The sequence below is a fragment of the Apteryx mantelli genome, chromosome 2, assembly GCF_036417845.1.
Source record: "Apteryx mantelli isolate bAptMan1 chromosome 2, bAptMan1.hap1, whole genome shotgun sequence".
NCBI classification, from domain to species: Eukaryota; Metazoa; Chordata; class Aves; order Apterygiformes; family Apterygidae; genus Apteryx; species Apteryx mantelli.
In genome coordinates this window covers 94,723,777-94,736,383 of record NC_089979.1, presented here as the reverse complement: position 1 = coordinate 94,736,383, position 12,607 = coordinate 94,723,777, and the positions used below count along the sequence as shown (strand labels likewise).

Here is a 12,607-nt window from a genome sequence, read left to right as displayed (position 1 = left end):
TCCTCCAGTTTTAACCTTTGTCCTTAATCCTGCTACTGCAGTGCTGAGGCAAGTGGTTCCCAGATATCTTGGCTTCTTTCAGCTTCTTGATCCAATGCATCATATTTCAGAAGCTGAAGTGAAGCAATGGCATTGTGCTGGGTGTGTAGTACGTGGGCTCTAGCAGGTAAGCAAGATCTTGAAGGGACTTTAGCTTCTAAGTAGAGTCCAGTGATACAGGCTTCTTGTTGTTTTCTTTGTATAAAATGTTATATTTTTCAACTATAACTGGCTTTAAAAAGCGTCACTGGTTTGAATTTCAATGAAACAAGGGTGACTTCAGTTATTGTACTGACTCTGCTCCTTGCTGAATACCAGTGAAAACTATAGCTGTGTTTCAATCGACTTGTGACTGTGTTGATTTGATGGCTTGCCTATCTTCTTCTTAGTTTTAGAATGTCTCCATTTTTAACCTACATAAATTTTCATGTGTTTAGTAGACCTTATTGCATAACATTCTTGCAACAGTATTGCCTGTGTGCTCTCTTTTTTTGATGTACCTTCCATATATTAGACTAATTATTTTGAGAGATCTTTCTGAACTTAAAAGTTCAATAGTCTCTCTATTTCCTGAGACCATGAGAGGCAGTATCTGCAGAGGCTGCTACAGTTAGTGAACTTCAGAATCCTAAGTAACAACTAACTGTGAAGTCTTGCTGGTGTTCTGCAAATACAAAACCTGTCAACATGCATAGTTTCTTAGTTATAGGTTATAGCTGTTAATGCTAATTGAGCTACTGTGTAAGAGGCCATGACAGTTGTTCCCATCCCAATACATAACTTTATACATAAAATGCTATATAAATAATATTAACATTCATTCCTCTCCTTTAGTTTCTCCAGGGCAATAACCTGCTAGAGACAAGCCTGTGCATCTGCCTGCTGAGCATCTTTATCTGACCAGGGACAAATAAGAATGCTGAAGTATATGCTGTGTGATCTAACTTTTTCCTTTGTAGTCCATTAGAGGTTCACACGAAAAAATATTTTCACATTTTTTTAACTGGATAGAAGGCAAGAAAGAAAAGATTCTGTATGCCTCCTTGTTTTTTAGATTTTCTGAAGTGCCTCTTGTTCTTCAGAGTGCTGATGCATCACGCTACCAAAACACAGATACTGGCTTATTTGAGCTAGTGGAATCCATATTAGAATGGTCAGTCAGGTTTGAGACTGTGTTCACCTCTTTGGCTACTGCTAGACTCAGTCGTCTTGTATTTCTGGATTTAGCAGGCCTCTAGTATCATGTAAGAGTGAGGGCTGTGGTACCATCTTGCGTCCTAGGGCATGTGCTTTTATGTGGTTTTCCTCTGACCATGGAGCCACTTCACTGAAAGTCCATCCTCCTCTTGGGAGGAACCTCCTGCTTCGTACTGCCTTCCGCTGTGTTAAAATGCGGCTTTTAAGTTCTTAGTACATCCAGGATGTGGTGAAAGTTCTTCCATGCAGGTTCTGCATGTTTGTGGTGTTGCTGCTGATTGGTGGATAGGAATGCTGGGGCCCAGGGAACTAGATACTAGAGACTGAAAACTCTGGGCCTGTGATATGAAAATCTTGGACAGAGATTCCATATTGGAGTACAGTGTAAAGGGCGTGACAGTCTTGTGGAGTTGTAGTTTATAGTCTGACACTTGAAAGAAGAATGGTAAGCCAGAAATACGTGGTTAGGGTGTGGTAGGAGGGTGAAGCTCTTGCCATGTAGCCATTTTTGAATAGGACTTGCACAGTTGGGAAGCTGTTCTGCCTTAGCACCTTGATCATATTCTAGTTTTGTATATTGCAGATTTTTAAAAGTGCTTATAAAGAGTTATGTTCTCACTTTTCCCTAAAAATATATTTTGGGGGTGCTGTTATGTGCACATATCTGTCAAGCTTGTTTTAGTCCCAGATCATTTTATGCAAGCTCAATGGACATGAAGAAGACAGAACCATCCTTCTAAAAGGATGCAGGGAGCAGGAATGCAAAACGTCATAGGAATATGGGGAACTGGGAGTTAAGAAGTTAGTGCTGTATATGCAACATATGCATTGAAAGCTTTTGAAAGAATTTGAGAACCTAAAGCTGACTTTGCTCTCCTAAGGCTTGTATTACTTTGCTGCTTCTCTGCTGGAGATAATAGGAAGATGCATTAAGACCAGAAATTTTTTGTTATTAGAGCACTTAAGTGGATGTTTCATGTACTATGCAAGGACAAAGATACCTACCAACTCATTTCACTTTATATCAATTTGTTTGTCTTTTTCTCTTTCCTGAAGTAATACTGGAGTCAAACATAGTCTGCTGTCTTTGTCGTGTTTGATATATGTGTGTGTGTGTGTGTGTGTGTGTGTGTGTGTGTGAGGAACCAACTTTTAATAATGAAAATAATCTTAAAAATAGTATGTTTCTAAGTAAAGGCTTTTTTTCTTAAAGAGGAAGATTAAATTGCAGCTCCTGATGGCAAAAATCCTAAATACTGTGGTTTTCAGGTTTGTTGTTTTTAAAGATCTTAGATTTTTAGAGGAGGAGAAGACTTTTGACCTGCATTTGTTCATTCACATGAACTTAGACCTGATCTCTTCTGCTCCTGTTCTGAATTGGCCCAGCCATAAACCAGCTGTGATTGGAAAACTGTATGCTTGTGAGTGGAGCAGGCTCCTAATTGCTTGTCTTTAGAGGAATAGTACTTTAGTAGAACTTATATAAATTGACATTTAGGTAACAGATTTATTTTGATATCAGCAGTATTCTTGCTGTTTGCATGGTATGCTAGAAATATTTCTTTTCTTTTTATTCTAGATCTGCAAAATCTGGTGTGCTTCTGCATTAAACTTGCAGACTCACTTCCTTGGATTCAAGCACAAGACAGTAAGATCAGTTTTTGGACTCACCTTTTGTCAAATTTTGTAGATTTATTATGCAGCAGACTGTGGGTGTAGAATCTATTTTTATGTAGTTTTTAAAAATCTGCAATTTCAGATATTTGGCTAGTTTTATCACTTTACTACTTTGTTTATTACAATAAAGTAGAACTTAGTTTTGTATATTAGTACTGTCAGAAAAAGTTGTTGCAGCCTTGTGTCTTGTATTCTGAATTAGTGAGGGCAGAGAATACTTGCTTCAGAATTTATGGCTGTTTACTTAAATCTCATTCTGCATTTATTAATAGGTAATTTAGGGAAAAAGTCTTATATATATTTTTGTGTTTAATGTAATTGTCTATTCAGGTAGTCTATGGTGTTACTGTTAGTCTGATTTACTTGATTAATGATTAAACCTTTGCATTGTTACCTTTGAGTATTGTCTTTCCTTCTCCCCCCCCCCCCTTGGGGGGATGATGACTTGGTAAATAAGGTTGAAGAAGCACTGAAAGCTCATGGCATTGGTAAGTGCAAAAATTTTTACTTCCTACTCTGTACCTTTCTCCCCTGCCTCAATTTAGGTGTTCATGAAACAGAAAAATAAATGACCTTCTCAGAATTGTACTTTAACACCTGTCCTATGTTCTTTAATGATGTAACTATATAATCCTACAGAAATCAAACAATAATGTGTGTAAGGAGTGTGCAAAGTTTGTTTAAAATATACTAGCTACAATACTAATGATCACATACATTAAAATTTTGAGAGGCCTGAAAGAATTCAAGACCTTTGAAGCCTTCAGGTTTTAAAATACACTAAAATAGATGCTTCTGAAAGTATGTGGAAATGTTTTCTCTACATACTTTATATTTGGCTTTAGAAAGATCTTATTAAAATTTTCTTAGTTAGCTAAAACAAAGTATTTTTAGTAAGTTTAATAAATCATTAAAACTTCCCCAGGTCTGTAAGAACTGATTTACTTCCAGTAGGGATGAAGACATAACCATGTTCATCATTGTTCCCCTACTTTTGTTTCGTGATGCGCCAAAAATGTATTTTTTGAAATACATTTTGAAATACAGTTTGAAAGTTGTGGTCCAAATATGCAAAGCAAGTATTAACAGTCATACAAAGCAGCAAGTATTAACAATCATAGAATTTACAGGAATGAGCTGGGACCTTCGTTAGTTGCCAAGACAATCTAGTTTGTAACTTAAATAATCAAAAAGAACTTTCATGAAGACTCTAACCAAAACTTATATGACTCTTTCTGATGCAGTTGTCTAGCTTTAATCATTCCTACTACCATCATCTATTTAGGGTTTATTGTGAGCCTTAGGCTCTACTTCTTATCAATATCAGTTGTTTTGTAACAGATTACTTTTAACAGGAGAATAACAGGGTCAACTTTTGGTGGCAGGAAGGTGTTTAAGAGACAAAAAATGCAAGTTGCTTTCCAGGTTTGCCCTTAAGCAGCATTGTTTCATGCACTGGTGACAGGTTTTTTTGGTGGTGTTTTTTTTGGTGGCAGAATGCTGAGCTTTTTCCTGTTCTTTTTGTTGTCCTATAGTGCATTAACATGTTAACACCCTTTCTAAGGAATAGCAGCCTGCTTCCTTTGTGTGTTTGGCATGCACTCCCAAATGCAACACATCTCTGTCTGTCTCACAAATTCCTCAATGGCAGAGCAGGTCATGTGGTTATCTCTGTCCCCTGCTTTTCTTAAGGGTCTGCAGCCTCAGCCCTCTCACATCATGTGCAGATAGAAGAAATATTTGATTGGAGAAGGGACAGCTGCTGAGCTGCTGAAAAAAAACAGAAGGGTTATTAAGTGCCCTGGCGGACAGCATGTGGGCCAGCAGTTTAAGCACCTCCAGTTTAGGGGTTTTAACTGAGTTGCTGTGATGTATTGACTTAAAGTTGCTCCAAAACTTATGAAATGAAGCTTTGTTCATTACAGAAAGAAAGATATTTGCATTGTGATGAATCAATGAGATTTTTCCCTTTTTACAGATTGTTTTCTATATAAATTAAATTCCAGCCAAAATTACTCACAATTTAAACCACTATTTAATAATTTAGTAGTGTGACATTTGTTTAAATCCATGTTGTAAGGAAAGTTGTGACTTGATTAGTCTTCCTCTCTGTCTGCTTCGCTGAATTGCCTGACATTAAATAGCTTTGTTTTTATTGGGTGTAAATGTTCTCGGTCCATATATTGCCAAAAAGATCTCACAGTACATTCAAAACTAAACATAACTTATTTGTCTCAACAGAAGCTTAAAGAATGTTTTAAAAAATCTATTCTCATGCCAAATCAGTTTTTGGTCTTAAAAATTTATTTTCACTTTTTTGTTTTGTTTTGTTAGTTAAAACTGCAAGTGGCTTAGGGGAGCAAGTGAATGCACCTGTAAAACTTCCTGATTATGGTAAGACTGTTTAATGTATTAAAACAAAAAAAGTATTAAATGCTTTAAAAAAAAAAAAAGGTAGAAATAAATCTTTCTAGGTGTAGTGTTACAAGTGATGTCTATAGCTTACTGGTCATTGGGAATTCATTTCTTTTCATTGTATTTTTTGTCTGTAGTAATATTTTATAATAATACTTGGAACAATACTTGCAAACAAAATGCTATAAAAAGAGTGAAAGTCAGATTTTGGGGATAATGCTTCACAATAACTGACTTAACTTGTGATATGGGGCCCTATATGGGCAGGGATACAGTTGAATCTGAACTTCTTAGCATGCCTCGTCTAGGTCAAGGGTTTCATTTCATTTTTTTGAGTTTTTTTTCTTGTGCCCTGACTTGAGACTGTGAAGACTGATAGCTGGATGATGTGGAATTATTAAAAAAAAAAAAAAAATCTCTTATCTTACAGTGCAAACTGAGCCAGAGAGGTTTCATGGACGGACCTTGGAAGAACAGCTTAATACATGTAAAGATTCAGAACCTGCGCTTGGTGAGGGGTTTTAATACTATAATTGCTTGCTTGTGTGGTGTATACAATTGTAGAGCATTGAGTAACTTTTTAAATGTAAATTAGATAATGTGTAATAAAATCTTATTAAGTTTACATTGAATACCTATTAAAATGGTACAAAAATGACTCATCTTAGTGACAAAACTCTTGGATTTAGTACTGAATATTTTTGATTGGGGAGATACCCACATGTTGAGAGCATGGTCTAGAAACAATCTAAAGTCATAGACTTTGAGAGAGACTTTGACTTTAATGATCATTACTGTTATTTGTAATGTAGTTGCTGATCTTTAAAATTGCCCATTCTGTTGAGAGAGGGGAGAGTGAAGTGGGCAGGAGAGATGTGAACTATGTGGGCATGTATTAGAATGTATAAAAACACATTTTATTCTAAATAGGCATGACAGAATTATTGCTAATAATTTTTAAAAGTGATTTTTTGATTGTTCCAAGTTCTGGGTGGTAAACATGAGGCATCTTAAAGGAGTTCGTATTTATAACTTTGGTGCTTAGGAACGCTAGACACCCAGAAGCTAAAATAACTGATGATTTTGAAAATCTTGATTCATGTGTCTGGCATGTAATAAGAATAGTTTGCTTTAATATCTGTTTTGTAACTAGCACTGGTTATTTGTTTCTTGGATGCCAAAACATAAAACAGATTGTTTCAATAAACATCAAATTTCCTAACTTTTTTTTTTAATTAACACAGGACTTAATTATATAATTGAATACCGATCGAAAGACAATTTCCCTTTTCTCTATGAATGTCAACTCTGCCACTGTAAAACAGGACTGAGTAACATGTTCATGCATGTTTATGGCTCCAAGCATAGACTGGCATACCTGGTAAGTTTTTAGAATAGAAATGTTCTTCTGATGTAATGGTTTAAGTAGAGAATGTGCTAGCCACTCTTTGATTAAAAACTTTTTTTAAAACTCTTATATAAGGTTTTATGAAAATGGCTGTGTTTGTGTTACAGCCATGCAACTTGGCTTATACTTTAATAAATGGATTTAAAATTCATCATGTCAATAATGTGTATGCCTGTCTGTTGCTGACACTGAGTTGTCAGCTTCTTTTGTGTTTGTTGACCAAAAAATGCCAGTAATAAAATCAACAGCTGTAATTGACTAGAAATAGATTTTTCAAAAACAATTTTTTCATTGATCCAGTTCTTTAAGATGATACAAAGTTTTGTTTTGTGTTTCAGATGCTTTGTACCTATGTTCCTTTTAATCTGAAGGAATATGATACATATTGGATAGAGTCTATGACCAAGAAAAAACTCGAGTGTTTTCCCAGTTTTGTGGCTGGGCAAGCTATGTAACTTCTGTGCCTGTTTTCCACTCTAAATGTTTGCAAAACTCTTAACGTTCCTTTCTGTCCGTGAATGTTTAAGTACATTTTGCTTTGAACTGTTTATTTTTGCAGTATATTTAGTGAAATAGCACTGTCCAGTATTTGAATGTTTGCCTGAATGTATTTGTTTAGGATGGGCTTTAACAAAGTGGAGAAAACAATACTTTGAAAAGTATTTTGTTATTTTTCCATAAAAGATTTGCTCAGAGTTGGTGTTATATCCCATGTACGTTGAAGTCGTAAGCTGTCGAGTTCAGCCAGTTCAGCTGGATATGCTGAGTGAGACTTGTATTGCTGGTTTTGATGTTTGTAGCTCTTGTACTTCTTGGTTACTTTGGACTCTGTTTCTGGCAATCCTGAATCTTATGCTTGTTTACTGCATGTCTGTTATTCTTAAAAATAAAATATAATAATAATTCAACAAGGACAACTGTTAAATCCTGCACCTGGGCTGCCTGCAGCAGAACAGGAAGGAGACTAACTGGCTGGGATTTGCCCTGCTGAAAAGGAGCTGGGGGTCATGGTGGAGAGCAAGCTAAAGATGAGCAAATAGTGCACCCTAGCAGCTATGAAGGCTAAGAGCAAACTGGGCTGCATTAACAGGAGTGTAGCCAATAGATCAAGGGAAGTGATTATTCCCCTGTACTTGACATTAGTTAGACCATATTTAGAATTCTGTGTCCTCTTTTGTGCTCCCCAAAACAAAAAAGATATTGATCAAATCCAATGAGTCCAGGGGAGAGCTGCCCAGTTGGTCAGGGGGCTGGAGCGCTTGCCCTGTGAAGAGAGGCTGAGGGAACTGGACTTGTTCAGCTTCGAGAAGAGAGGCTTCAGGGAGATCTAGTAGCAGCCTTCCAATACCTCAGAGGAGGTTATTGAGAAGACGGAGTGCAGAAGTGTATGGCAGAGGATAAATTGAAACAGAAATTGAAAGAGGAGAGGTTCCTACTTGACAGAGAAAGTTTTTCACTGTGAGGGCAGTCGAGCATTGGGGCAGGTTGCCCAGAGAGACTGTGGAATTTCTGTCCTCGGAGATTTTCGAGACCCAAGCAGACAGAGCCATGAGCACTCAGTTTGGAGTTCAGTGTTGCCCCTGCTTTGAGCAGAAAGTTGGACCCCTCAATTATTCTGTGATTCCATACACAAAAATTTTAACAAGTTCTGCTTCTTATATATACAAGCTAATTTTTCTCCCATGATTATTAGCTTTGCTAGGTCTGAAAAGGGGGTCATAGGATGAAGTGTGACTTCCAAGATTTGCATTTCCTTATTTTCTAGAAACAACATTATCCTGAGATAGCAGAATCTGATGAAGTTAAAGGTAAAGGCTCCGAACTGAACAGAAAAGTTAGGCAAGTTGCATTAACAATTGAGAAGAAAGAAGGAAGAAAACAAATAAAGGTACATTTCTTTAAGAATTTCAGAATTTACATATTTATAAATAAACTAAAAGTAATTGCTTTTATGGTGGGGAGATCTACTTGGGATGGTAGACAAATCTTGCTTTCTTTACCTTCATTACAAATGCTTTTTGTCTTTTTAAATTTTTCTTCCAAGATTACTCTGGACACCATTTTCCATTAGTCACTCCATCATAAGTATTTCTCTTGTTTGAAATAATATTCATGTCACCCGAGTCTACAGAAATAGGTCTTTGAAGTGTACAAATACCAAATATCTATATTAATGCTTAATAAATTTCCAACTGGGGCATGTGTGCACGTGGAAAATACTTATTTCATTGTTGCTAAGAAGATACCTTCATGACTTTTTCTTAAATAGTTTCTCCTTTGTTAGCACCCTGTGGCATTTCACAGAGGAACCAAATAGAAATCCTGCCATTACAAAGGGAAGAGTGGGAATTTACAGGTCAATATGGGTTTATCAGCAGTGTCATGGGACTGTAGGAGCACCATGAGCTTAAATTCTTGTAGAGCTGCACCCTTAGAAGCATGTTCTCGTGGAGATACCTTCATATTGCTTTCCGTTGTTAATGATTTCATTGCAATAGCATTTAGAAATGTTTACGACCAATGTCTGGCCAGGATATTGGCACAAATTCTCCTTGAGGGGTACCTTGCCAATCAGATTATGACAACTTAACGTAGGTACTTAGTGTTCTTTATGCTATACATTAAATTTGTATTCTGTATCAATTTAAATATCTGTCAACAGCCTGCTTTTTAAGCAGTGTTTCTTGGTGGCAAGGTCTCTTGTCAATGCACTTAATTTGTGTAGGCTGTGTCTTGGTTTCAAAGTGGTGTTCACAACAGGTTTTAATCTCATTAGAACTTACCCATCTGAAAAAGACCCATGTTTCTTCTTGTGCTGTAGTATCACAGTTGGGCTAAAGGATGAGAGCTTATATTGATACCATTCTTTTTTGATTAAAAATTATATGCCCTAAATGGGCATATAGGAAGATGAAGGCTTTCTTCCAGAGTGAATGAATGCTTTGCTCCTTAGGGCTTGAAACAGTGTGATTCTTTTTTATTCATCTGGTATACTGCAACTTGTGGAGATTGTTAAAGATGAGACCTGTATAGAAGAGCATGTCCTGAATTTTAAACCCCACTGAATGGAGAATGGGGAAAGTAGGGTAGAAGGACAAAATCCTTATACCTTAGCCTCTAGTTTTGACATCTATTAAAAGAATCAATTAGTATCACTTGTGTACAAGACCAAACTTTGCTAAATTATGCAGGGCTTGGCTTTCAGCAGTTACAAGTGCTTAAATCTGAGATTTGTTTGTGTACAGGCTACTCTTGTTTGGAGGCAAATCTACAATATAACATATGACTAATATTTTTTCAACTTGTGTATGGAAATCAAAATGTATATAGATGTTTGGAGGCAAATCTACAACATGACATATGACTAATATTCTTTCAACTTGTGTATGGAAATCAAAATGTAAATAGATGTTTGTTCAGTAATGTGTCTAAATAAATACATGTTAAAAATATATAGGAAACAAAGCCATATTTCTGCTCTGTCCTACTCGATGTAAATATTACCATATAGCTTTTCTGATATAGAAAGGAGCTTTCCAGTAAGGGGGAGGGAAAAAAAAAAAAGAGGGGAGAGATTTCAGATCCTCAACTTTAATCCATCTGTATATCTTGTTTTTAAACTCTGTTAAAAAAAAAAAAAAAAAAAATCCTGACTATTGATTTGACTATTTTGTTGACCTAGCCATCTAATTCAAATTTCCTATAGACTCCAGACTGTATATTTTACTTGAGATTTTTATTCATGAATATAGAAATAATTAATTCCATCTATATTTTGTTTTGTTTTTTCAGGGACAGTTTCATTGCTTCCACAGCAAATCCATCCTTGCTTTAAGGAATTCTTAAATAGATGGTGCATAGCCCATTACCAGTTGAACTGGTATATTTAGTGAAAGCATCTACTTAATTTTCTTAGCTCTAGCAAAAATATTTCATTGCAATAAATAAGTGTTCAAGTAAATGACTTTTTGAATATCCATACAGGGTGTTACATTTATCTTCTTGACACTACTGATTATATCTCTTTTTTAAAAAAGATAAGTATTTAATGAAATACCTACGTAATAATTTTATCCACAGAATAGTTAACATAAGTGGACTTTATTTTTAGGTTGTTATGGATGCTCCAGTTATGAGGACGAGATGGCAAGAATGTAAGTATGTGCTTAGTGGGAGGTAAATTTTTTATTTACCTAATTTGAGTAAACCCGCTTTGACCTAGGGCAGCTTGATTTAAGGGCAAATTGAAAGATTTGGTCAGTAATTATACCATTTGCTTAAGTTTTGAGCTTCGTTTTGTAAGTTTCCTCTTAAAAATTTGATAGATGAAAGAGTTTTTCCATAAGCAACAGAACTAGAGACCTGTTTTTTTTCTTTTCTTTTTTTTATGGGTTTATATTCCCTCTCCCTCTTTCCATCCCAGTCCCTCTCTCATCCACAGTACTTCTAAGCCCTCTTTACTTCCCGGAATTCCTTACCTAAAATTTCTTTTTATCTGATTATTGACTGTAGTCCCTGCAGTGCCAGCTACTCATCTGCCTTCTGGTGAACTGGGCAAAAGGAGCAGATATGTTGTTGAAGCTCCGTGCGTACATTTAATTTGCAGTCTAGAAAGACAGGTGGAGTACTTGAAGTGCAGCTACAGCTCTTATCTGTGAAAGAAAACTTGTTCCTGTTTTACCAGCCATTGGTTCTCATAAAGTTGTAGGAATGTAGTATCTGTGAAACTTCTCCGATGTTTAATCTTTCACACTTGTATGTCATCCAGATGGACAGACACTGCAACTGCATGCTTATTTAGGAAATGGCTAAACATTGCAACAGGACATTCTCACAGTTGCATGGAAGTAGAGATATGAATTAAAACTAACACGCTTAATTTTACTGCAGTTTATATGTAAACTGTATTTTAAAATAGCTCAATAGAAGTACTGAGAAGATTATTTTTGTAATTACCTAGATTAGCAGTGTCATGCTTTGAATAGGAAAGATTACCATTTTGAATCTAGGAAGGTGTTTTGAAACAAGTTGAATTTATTCAAATTAGGTTTATTCACTGTGAGCTTTTGGTTAATATATCTAATTTTGCATAAGGCTATGCAGCATTCTGCTAAATTTTTAATATTTACATCTTTTCAGAAAGAAATTCATATATATATTTGACCAATACCAGAGTATAAAATATTTAAAGCTTCTCATATTAATCTGTAGTTGCCATTAAATATGTAGTTGCATAATATTTTTGAATTATTCTTAATGTTTGGAACTAATAATGCAGAGAAACAGAGCTAGTTAAATTTTTTCAAGTGCAGTTTAGGAACCCCTATAAATTTTTTTTTAACCTTCTTTGTGAAGAAATGCCAGTTTTGCTACATATCAAGCATGTTCACTAGATCCAAATGCAGATGGCAGCCCTTCAAAAGCTAAAGTTCAGCATGTGGATACATCAGTTAGTAGTGAAGAAAAAGCAGATGGTGAAAATATGGACGAACAAATGCCAGACTCTAAGCAAGGTAAGAGAAAAAGAACAGTAGGGTTTTTTTTTTTAACTTTTACTGTTATATTAATTAATATTTACTCTACGTGTGTGTTTATAACTTCTATAGGCATGTTCAGCATATTTGCAGAGTGTGTGGATGGGTTTGGGTCTGTGGGGGGGTAAAAGAATGTTCCTAATTTTTGCAAAGAAAACTGTCCAGATTTATTTAAAAATTACACTGTTGCTATAGCCAGATATTTTAGAACATAAACAAGACAAGATTCAAAGTAGAAGTTTATGGTGCAAATATTACTGGGTGAAGGAGCACAGAGAGTGTTTGGGCATGTAAGTCACTCTTCTGTGGCAGGAAAAAATAGGGAGACCTTTTGCCA

The 12,607-nt window shown here is 35.7% G+C and overlaps 1 protein-coding gene across 4 annotated transcripts in view; it reads left to right on the top strand.

Annotated features, from left to right (window-relative positions):
* Positions 1–12,607, top strand: part of LOC106496980 (general transcriptional corepressor trfA-like) — a 47,931-nt gene that overhangs the window by 1,695 nt on the left and 33,629 nt on the right. For all 4 annotated transcript variants that reach the window (XM_067291101.1, XM_013957756.1, XM_013957755.2 and 1 more), the window contains exons 3-10: positions 2,816–2,884; positions 3,371–3,401; positions 5,248–5,307; positions 5,759–5,839; positions 6,573–6,709; positions 8,502–8,624; positions 10,848–10,890; positions 12,130–12,249. In XM_067291101.1, coding sequence (XP_067147202.1) covers positions 2,816–2,884; positions 3,371–3,401; positions 5,248–5,307; positions 5,759–5,839; positions 6,573–6,709; positions 8,502–8,624; positions 10,848–10,890; positions 12,130–12,249 — 664 coding nt within the window. The remainder of the gene's footprint in view (positions 1–2,815; positions 2,885–3,370; positions 3,402–5,247; positions 5,308–5,758; positions 5,840–6,572; positions 6,710–8,501; positions 8,625–10,847; positions 10,891–12,129; positions 12,250–12,607) is intronic.